The sequence below is a fragment of the Chinchilla lanigera genome, unplaced genomic scaffold (genome assembly GCF_000276665.1).
Source record: "Chinchilla lanigera isolate Chin_1 unplaced genomic scaffold, ChiLan1.0 scaffold00005, whole genome shotgun sequence".
Classification (NCBI taxonomy): domain Eukaryota; kingdom Metazoa; phylum Chordata; class Mammalia; order Rodentia; family Chinchillidae; genus Chinchilla; species Chinchilla lanigera.
This window is the reverse complement of record NW_004955406.1, coordinates 9725347-9735808: the sequence shown is the minus strand read 5'-3', so window position 1 is coordinate 9735808 and position 10462 is coordinate 9725347. Positions and strand designations below refer to the sequence as shown.

The following is a 10462-nucleotide window of genomic DNA, read 5'->3' as shown; positions in this document are numbered from 1 at the left end:
TATATATCTTATATTAAATTATTTGAAAATTAGCAAGAGAAAAGTAATTGACCATGAGTATCTTTTTGTTGGGTTCTGTCATACTTTGATATGATATGGAAATGATTTAGAATATGAATTTAATGTGATTTGCTAATACTGTATGCATGATCTGTGATAAACTTTGTATGGTCTGAATTCTTTCAGAAATAGATTTATGCTATATAAAATAACAGTTTAATAAAGTGCTTCATTAGAAAAACATTTTAAAAATCAGAATTATATAAATAGTGTTTTTTATGTTGTCAAAAAATTTCCTCAAAATATGATTAAATTGAAACTTTATCTTTGAAATTCTCTATATTATGGTGGCACAAACCTCTAATCCTAGCATTCTGGGAGGCTCAGGTAGGAGGATTGCAAGTTTAATTGGCCCAGCCTGGCCAATTTAGACCTTGTCTCAAAAACAGAAAATAGGGTAGGAATACAGCTCAGTGCTTTGACCCTGGGTTCAGTTCCCATTCTCACCACCATACACACACAGAAAAAAGCCTGTAGGTAACAAATAGATTTTTTAGTTACATAGATTATTGTTAAGTAGATGCCTGTCCGGCACTTAAGATGTTAATTTATACCGACCACCCTCACCCCTAGGGCATTTTATTTTATTTATCTCACCTCTATTTGCTTTTATCCTTTTATCAGCTTTGGTTTTTTTAATTGCTCCTAAAACAGTCCCAGAGAACCTGGCTTTTATAGCAGTGATTTCTTAGCATTGTTATTGTTTGGCTAATTATGTCTCTTCCTCCTTTTGTGCTACTGGGGATTGAACCCTGGATCTGGTACTTGGTAGGCAAGCACTGAGCTATCTTCCAGATGCTTTTTTATTTCCACTAAGTTGCTCTTGCTACCCTTGAACTTTGTATTCCTCCCACCTTACCCTCTAAAGAAGCTGGAATCACAGGCGTCACCATAGCCAACTTGGCTAATTATGCTTTATGAGGGATTTTTGGGAACTCTAGTTTCTTATTCATCTTCTCTTTTGGCAGTGGGAAACTGACTTTAGACCCAAGTGGCTAAACTTGGATGGTGTGGCCACTTTTCATCTTTTTATAGAACACTTATTAGAGAGCAGTGCGGTAGTGATGTACATTGGTGTGAATCTTTAGAACTAGATCACACATAATAATGTATGAACGTGATTCAGTAATTATCACCCCGGTTCTATGGGTAGATGACGGGTGATCAGTGACTTGGCCATAATTTTGATGTCTTATGTCTATGTATTTTTTTAAGGTAAGATGAATTGGCTGTGTCCCCCAAATCAGTTCTGGGGATCATGTGAACAGTAGTTTCTTAGCCCAAGAATTTTCCAAAAGTGGTAACTTAAGAATATACTAAATTTTTCTGTTTTAGGTATTACACACAATTGGAAGGTGGAAGGGTTCCTATATGTGCCGTTACTTTTCAAGAACCTGAGAATGATCCTCGTAATTGCTGTTACTTGTGGGCTGTTCAGTCTACACAGGATAGGTTAGTGTGATACATGTGGCTTTAAAAATGTTTGTCAAATGAGACAGTTAATTTCTTTGGGGAAGGCTTGTACTTTATTTCTTTTAGCAAAAGCAACATAATTCTTTCCGTAAATTAACAAGTAGTGGTTGAAATTATTTAAAAGTTAAATGATTGTTTTTACATATTTGAATAATTAAGAGAGCAGTAAGAAGAAATTGTGTTTACTTGATTTGGTTCAAATATTATTTCAGAGGATAACCCAGTACAGGTAAGTACCCAATTTCTTGTTACCTTCCATGGTTTTTAAGACCTAATTTATAATCTCATTATTTCCCCGCTTCTGTTGTCATGTCTGTCTCCTGTCATTTATTCCCACTGTATTCTCTGGTCCTTGGTTTTTACAGTATATTTCTATAGTTAATTTGGCTAATCTTTCTGGGTCTGTTATAAGCTCTAATTTTGTTCCACCTTTAGCTTATGAGAAACTGTTCAGTTCAATTTCCAACTGGTTAAACTTACTCATTTCCAGTCCTAGAACAGTTCAGGTGTTGAATTTTACTCATTTTGGGGTTCTTTCTTTGATGGTGAGACAGTTAAGTTTGTGGTATAAATGCTATATCTTGATAACTTACAGATCCACCCTAAGGTTCTACATACCTGAACCACAGTCATTTCGGGTTTTTGTGTCAGATTACCCTATTTTTTGATTGTCTTACCCTAAACCAGTGATGGGGAGCCTTTTAGAGCTTTCAGTGACATAAACAGCAGCATGCATGCCATAGGTTCGCCGCTACTGCCCTACACTATAAGGAATAAATGAATGAAAAACTTGTTTGCCATTTTTGAAATTTATCAGTCCTGTTGAAAATTGAAATTAAAATATACAAACTGTTATTGAATAATATCATATTCCAGTCTGTCTGGTTGTAAGTGTGGATCAATGACTTAAAAACTATGATTCTTGAAGGCCCTAAGTGATAGGGAATGAAAGAGGAGGACTTTTATTGAAACAACTTTTATATTCCATTTATTTTTCCTTCTGGTACTATCCCTTGGAGTGATAATTTCTGTAAACTTTGAAGTACACTAAAATATAAATTTATGTCAAGAAGAGAAGTAGTATGGTCCCTTTTCCCCCTATGAGAACAGTCATTTGAACAAAAGAAAGAAAAAAGGAAGAGTTATTGTAGAATGAACCTATCACCATGTTATTACATGGGTATAGATCTTACATTGTTGCCACAGTGTTCACTGATTATCATTAAAAACATTTAGCTGTGTAGTGAGAAAAAGTGAATCAAAATGATTGGTATTCCCTTTAATGTTGATCATATATACTCTATCATGTTAACTGTTTGGTTTTTAGAGGCCATTTGTGTTTGTTTTATGGTCATGTATCCATTCTCCATGGTTTTGGGTATCTACTATGTGTCAGCAATTGCTGTAGGGAATATAGCAATACATAAGACAAATTAAATTTCTGTTCATCTAGAGTTTATATTCCAGGGAGAAAAAGAGATAGTAAATAAGTAAATTATGTGTATTTAATATAAATTTATATAGTGATGTTAAATGCCAAAAAAAAAAAAAATGAGGGGGATATAGAGTATGGTGGAATATAAGGAATTGCAGTTTTTAGGTAATTAGAGTTGGGGCAAGGAATAGGGAAGATCTGGACGAGAAAGACAGATGTTACCTTAGGAAAAGCAATCAGATGGGTAGAGCACAGAGTAGTTGTAGATAAAGGCAAAAAAAGTTGCATATAGTTTGTATAAAGCCTGGCTAAGTTTGAGTTTTGTGTTCCTACTTCAAGCCAATTAAATCAATTTTTGGTGACATGACCTAAGAAGTAGAGTTTTTCCAAAGCTCTTTTAGTGATTCTAATAATAAATAACCACAGCTGAAAACCACTGGCTTAGAATGAGTAAAAATGACTGGAGAAAAGAGGAGAGCTAGGAACTGTCTTGGGAACCTTCCCAATAGAGACTTGGTGATTAAGAACAAGAGTCAGGGTAGCCAGCAAAGGACTGAGGAGTGGATAATGTCATGCTGGAAGCCAAGTAAAAATAATCTTAAGAAAGCTTAGCTACTAATAATAAAATTCAAAGTCATACTTTGTGATTCAGCATAGCCGTACGTATCACTTTGCTCTGTGCTTCAGAAACACATAGTTGTTCTAGCACCTTCGCTTTGCACCTTCAAAGGCCTCATCTTCATGGTCCAGAGCAACACCTTCATTTTAAGTAGAAGTATAACAAGATGGAGGAAGAGACCAAGAAGAAGAGTAAACAAAAGACATGTGATCTCCAAAGGAGGGATCTCTCTAGTAGCTGTGGGATAATTGCTTACCTTTCATTGGTCAGATCATTTGCCCACATAGCTGCTGTACCAACTGTGAATGAACCTGTGATAATTTAGTTATTTTAGGTAGCTATGTCGTAAGACATACCTATTGGAGGAAGAACATTTGAAAAAAGAATAATGAGTAAAAAGTTATAGTTGATGCTAGATAGATACTACCTAAAGTATGCTAATGATGTTAGCCCAATTAGAATCAATAAAAAGTAAAAGTAAATTATTGTTTCAAAGGACTATATTTTATGAAAACAACCACAAAATAATAAATTCTTCACCATGACAATTTTAATACACATTCAGTGTTGATATGCAGAAAATTCAGATGGTAAGTGATACTTAAATGTTTTAATATGATATTTAATACTTCTCCTGAATTTGTTTCTCTCAGTGAAGGTGATGTTTTGAGTTTGCATCTGCTTCAGCTGGCCTTTGGTGATAGAAAATGTTTGGCATCAGGACAAATCTTATATGAGGTAAATGATAAGTACAGTATTAACATTTGTTCATACTTCCCCCCTAAGTGTTTTGTCTTTTGTTCAAGATACTGAAAAGTTAATTCAAGTTAGTACTGTATTCATAATGTAGTAGAAGTACAAGATTAATGATCCTGAGATCTCCAGTTTGTTTCACCTGTTTTTCAAATGTAGCACTCTTCTTCAGGTATCATTTTCTTCTACAGTGAGGGAATTAGACTAGACTCAAGTTTGTGGCCTACTTAGTAACCCCGCAGAATAATCCCTTGTTGCTCTAACATATCAAGTAGTAAGTCCACTGACTATAAGAGGGCACATGCACCAAGATTCTCAGATGACTACCTGTTTTTGGCAGAATTTCTGTGAAAATAGAGGGGTACTGTTTCACCAAGTGCCTAGAACAGGATTTTTTAACCTAGTTTTGAAGGTTATATGGATGACTTTGAGGGAATCCACAGCCCCTGAAATATGTGTGACATTTTTATGATTACATATTTTCTACCCTCTGGGTAATTCTAAAACCTCTTGCTACATTTGTAAAGAATCTGTGAGCAAAAATATGTTAGAGAACCTATGATAATTTTAGGCTAAGAATTTCAATGAGAATAACAATAGATTTGTTCGTGTAGTGTGTAAGGGTGTATAATTTGGTTTGGTTTGGTTTGGTTTGGTTTGGTTTCTGTGGTGCTGGGGATTGAACTCAGGACCTGGTACGTGCTAAGCACGCACTGTACAACTGAGCTGCATCCCCAATCCTTTGTATAGAATTTTGATGTTTAGTCCAATTTATACTCCCAACTAGTGGAACATGAAAATTCTGTGTTTGGTATAGCTTTATAAGATTATTTGGTGATTATTTTTAAGGCTCTAAATCTGTCTTATTACTTGTACTTTACAGTATACAAAATTTTAGTTCCTTGTTTCAGTTTTATGTTTTCTTGGTATTGTGTGAAACATTTTAAATTTGGAGAATGTTTAATTTTAGAATGACCTTTTGCTTATAATCCTACTAAGGTTTGTGTTCATTTTTATGTTACAGGGACTAGAGTACTGTGAAGAAAGATACACACTGGACCTGGCAGATGGCATGTTTCCTTTGAGGGGACAGACTAGTAATACTAAATTGTTGGGATGCCAGAGTATAGAGAAATTTCGACCGCATGGTGACAGGGAAGAAGGCACGAGTGAAGGTTGGTTAAAAAGTGCGTCATGTGAAGTTTTGATTTTAAGATTTATGAGAGGTATTGGTTTTTAGGGTTCATACTCCTGGCGGTTAAAAATTTGGAATACTAATTATGAATTTATTCCAGCCTATATCATATACTGGATATTTGTTACTCTAGATTGCTGTATAGAACTCAGATATTGAGGAGTTTAGGCCAGTGACTAACTTAAAAGTGGTATGAAGTAACTGGTATAAATCTGAATGTTTCCTGTATAATTTTTGAGCTGTGTATTACAACATGCTGTGGTTGCCTTGAATTTTCTTTTTCCTTTAACATTACCTCCTAGTAAAATGTAAATCCTCGCATAGATTTTTGAGTTCGGCATTGATTCACATTCCATGCCTGACACTAGTTGTGACCTTTACAAATTACTTAACATTCCTGAGTCATGTTTCCCCATCCATAAGTGACATAATTCAGTTATGTCTTTTGCAAAGGGTAGGTGTAAGTTAAATGAGATGATGTTATAGGCACATTCAATTCTGAGAATGTTCATCAGGGCTCAGTTACATGTGTGTTCCTAGCTTCATTCTCCTAGTGAGCTCATTCATCACAGAGATGCTTTTTGTCCTACTGCACATATCTGTATTTGTCACGTAGTTTTCACATCCAATTAAACAATATCAGAAATGGAATTTACCACTTAATCCCACATGTCTTCCCATTAGTTTTAACTTCCAGTTAGTAGTGTTTCAGATTTTCACTATTCTTCTATTGATGTCCCTTGCTTTAGCCATTCCACAGCCATTGTGCAGGTGGTTCTCTCTCTCTCTTTTTATATCAAATAACTGTGTCAGTCCTTCTTAGCCAAGATTCCTCTGAAGAATTAAGCCTTAATCTCGAAATCACCTATTTTAGGTAATGAATTAACTTCTCTGATTCTAGCTATCTACCATCGTTGGGGAATATTTGTTGAAATAATTTTTCTGCTTTCTACTTTGATTTTTTTGTTTGTTTGTTTTTTGTTTTTGTTTTTTGGTTTTTTTGGTTTTTCTCTGGTACCGGGAACCGAACTCATGGCCTTGCGCTTGCCAGGCAGGCGCTTTGCCGCTGAGCTAAATCCCCAGCCCCTGCTTTCTACTTTGAATATCTCAAAGTTCCTAAAATGTGAAGTGGGAGCAAGGCAGGATAGAACTTTTCTGATGAGTATTTTTAAAATAATTTCTTACGAATATCAGTCTAGTGAATAAATCTCTTACTATACACCATCGATAGAAATGTATTTTGACAAATGTAATGAACTGTGAATTAAACCCCAGTTTGTGAGATCTTGCTATGATTCTATTGGGGTGACTTTACTTTGAGATTTATTCTGTTTTTGTTTTTGATCGTTTTCTTTCAGCTGTGTCTCCTGACACTAGTGTTTCCGTATTTACCTGGCAAGTGAATATATATGGACAAGGAAAACCTGCTATATATTTGGGGCTTTTTGATATAAATCGATGGTATCATGCACAAATGCCCGATTCATTAAGGTATGATAATTTTCCTGTCTCTCTCTCCTCTCTTACTAGTATGTACAACTGATCAATGACAGTAATTTTTAAATTTTCTTCTAGATCGGGAGAGTATCTGCATAATTGCTCTTATTTTGCACTGTGGTCATTGGAGTCTGTTGTAAGTAGGACTTCTCCACATGCCGTCTTGGACATATTAGTACATGAGAGAAGTTTAAGTCGAGTCGTTCCTCCTTCATATCCACCTCCAGAGCAGTTTTTTAACCCAAGTACTTTTAATTTTGGTATGTATTTTCTTAACTTCACCTTTTGAGAAAAGTAACATGCAAAAGTGTTATGTAGATAGGTCTGTTTATATGTAGTTTATATATAGAATGTCATCTGTTATTTAACAGATAATATAAGGGATTGACTTAATATATTATGCATGAGAAATGTAGTAGTTATATGTTCATGAAGATATTATCACTATTATTTTGACAAAATACCTGAAAAAGTTTACTAAAAAATGTAGTCTATGTAATAATTTGCTTGCCTAAAGATCTGTTATTAGGTTAAATTTTGTTCTGTTAGAACCATTTTAAGTAGAATTTTGAAATCTTTTTCAGATGCCACTTGTTTGTTGAACTCAGGAATAGTTCATATAACTTGTACTGGATTTCAGAAGGAGGTAAGTAACAACTAGCAGCATGCAGTATTTCTTCATTGAAGTCAGATCTTAGAGTGCACATGGTCATGGATTTAAACTTTAGTGTTGATTATATAAACTATTATTTCATCTTAAATGGTAGCTTGTTAGATTTTTTGGGATTAGTAGCTAAGTAGAGTCAATTACTAATGATAACCTGCTAGAGAACACATTGGGATATTTGTAGCAGCTTGTGGATATTAAGTACTTGAACAACAGAAGAATGACTAAGTTAGTGCCTTTACTCTACATCCTTTTTTTTCTTCTCTCTTTTTTTTTAAAGATAGGGTCTTGCCATGTAGTTCAGGATGGCTTTGAATTCACTGTGTAGCCCAAGCTGACCTTGAACTCTTGGTGATCTTCTTCCCCCAGCCTCCCAAATACTGGGATTGTAGGTGTGACTCTCTATACCCAGCATTACTACATCCTTTTTCAAAAATCTTCTTAGTTCTCAGAAAGCTCAATGAGGAAATGAAGTAATGCAAAGAAGATACCTAGCACCTAACACAATGGCACAGTGGCTCATACACACTCTCTCTCTCTCTCTCTCTCTCTCTCTCTCTCATATAAGTATGTAGAAACATACTTTCCATGGGAAACATGATGTGGCAAATCTTTTAACTGACAATTGGTCAAATGTGAATGAATGTCACATTTATAGTTATCAGATCCTCTCACATGAGACACAGAGGGTCTTGTCAAGTTTGTCAAGATCTATCAGCTTTAGAGAAGATAACAGTATTACCTTTCATGAAAGTACATAAGCTAACTAAGGTAACACATTGATACTATTCACAACTAGCAAGGATTGATTTTGAAAGAATCTAAACCATTTCCCTTGCAGTATAATCACTCATAATTTCCATTAGGCATTTTTAAAGTATAGTGTAATTTAATTCATAAACTTGATTATTTGAATTGAGAGTTGATATTTTATCTGTTACAGACTTTGACTTTTTTAAAGAAATCAGGACCATCTCTAAGTGAAGTCATTCCTGATAGTTATAATCGATGTCTTATAGCTGGCCTTCTTTCACCAAGACTCATTGATGTTCAGCCTTCCAGTTTGACTCAAGTGAGATGATTTTGACCCATATTTCTTGCCTTACATTATATGTTAATAGTTTTCTACTATAATAAAAATCTGGTTAGGTAATTTCTGCAAAAGTGATGAAGTTATACCCTCTCTGTGTGATCAGTACCTTTGTCTTGCATTTGGCTTAAAAATTATACTGCTAAGACCTAATAGGCCATATATCACCATGAGGTTGACTCATCTGTATAGATGGTTATTGGGCAGGAAAAGTATGAATGCATCAAGCACATCCTGACTAGAAGTACTTATTAGTGTCTGACTGCCATTTTCTACCTCAGGGAGAGCAGCATAGGTGGGAGCATATAGTGGAAACCTCCATGGCTTGGTTGAATTTCATGGTCTGTATACCAACATACTCTGGTCACTGGCATCAGTTGTCACCTGGGAATTTGTTAGAAATGCAAGTTCTTGGTGTTGTCTTAGAGCTACTGAATTAGAGACTCTCAGAGTAGAACCTAACAATCTGTTTTAACATGCTCTTTGAAAACCACTGCTCTGTGAAACCATTATTATCTTAATGGAAGCTTATTAGCAGTGATTTCAGGTTCCTACAACAAAAGAAATGATCAGTTCTAAGAGACAGGCTCAATTTTACTTCCCAGAAGCCAAAATTTTACTTCCCAGAAGATGTTTATAGTGCCCTAATAGTTCTCCTAGTTCCATACCTTGTACCAATCAGAAGACATCTTACAGTAAACAGTATCATGTGATGATATAACAATGATTGATCTTAATTTCCCTATAAAATGTATTAGAAGAAAGTAATCCCACATCTTTTTTTAGTGGAGAAAAAATGTTTTATTAACTCTTCCCAAATAGTGCTAGTAACAATAATAAATTGCTAGAAAAGGAACTTTTAAAATATCATGTAAATACTCACTTTTTCGTACATTTACGTGTGGTGCTAGAGATTGAGTCCAAGTACACATGATAGGCAAATTCTTTACTACTGAACTAAATTAAAAGCCCCCACCTCATCATCCCCCCCTTTTTTTTTTGAGAGAGTGTCTTTCTAAATTGCCAGGCTAGCCTGAAACCTGCTATCCTCCTACCTCAGTCTCCCAAGTAGCTTGGTCACAGGCTTGTGCCTCTTGATAGTATTACCAGATTTATCAAATTTTTTGTGAATCTTCATTTAGAATCATGCTTTCTTAGTAACAGCTTGATTGAGATAGACTTAATAAGGTAAATAGGGTACACTATAGTGCAATAGTTTTTAGTATAATGAAGTATATGATTCAGTGGTTTTTAGTGTGTATATATGGGGTTGTGCAGCCATCACCACATTTGATTTTAGAATGTTTTCATTACCTCTAAAAAAAATTCCATACCCATTAACAATCACTTTCTTTTCCTTCTCTGTTACCACCTGGCTGTAGGTAACAGTGTGCCTTCTTTTGTGGTTTTGCCTATTCTAGATGTTTTATGTAAATGGAATCAAATAATATGTGGTGCTTTCTGATGGGCTTCTTTCATTTAGCTTCCTGTTTTCAGGGTTCATCTGTGTTATATAACAAAAGCCATTATTTAATCTTATTTGTTGTTATATATAAATATACTGCCTTTTTTTGAGTCATTGGGCATTTGCCTTTTCTTTTTGCCTATTATGAATAGTGCTGTTGTGAACTTTGTGTGTGGATATGTACTTTCAGTTCTCTTTTGTTTTTTTT

General features: G+C 34.9%; 1 protein-coding gene across 3 annotated transcripts in view; it reads left to right on the top strand.

Moving 5' to 3' along the window:
* The window catches only part of Ahctf1 (AT hook containing transcription factor 1), a 67190-nt gene that overhangs the window by 18618 nt on the left and 38110 nt on the right, over window positions 1-10462 (top strand). For 2 of the 3 annotated variants that reach the window (XM_013520466.1, XM_013520457.1), the window contains exons 6-12: window positions 1396-1512; window positions 4241-4325; window positions 5365-5527; window positions 6894-7026; window positions 7111-7292; window positions 7617-7678; window positions 8643-8771. In XM_013520466.1, coding sequence (XP_013375920.1) covers window positions 1396-1512; window positions 4241-4325; window positions 5365-5527; window positions 6894-7026; window positions 7111-7292; window positions 7617-7678; window positions 8643-8771 — 871 coding nt within the window. The remainder of the gene's footprint in view (window positions 1-1395; window positions 1513-4240; window positions 4326-5364; window positions 5528-6893; window positions 7027-7110; window positions 7293-7616; window positions 7679-8642; window positions 8772-10462) is intronic. The other variant, XM_005374795.2, reaches the window with a different exon arrangement.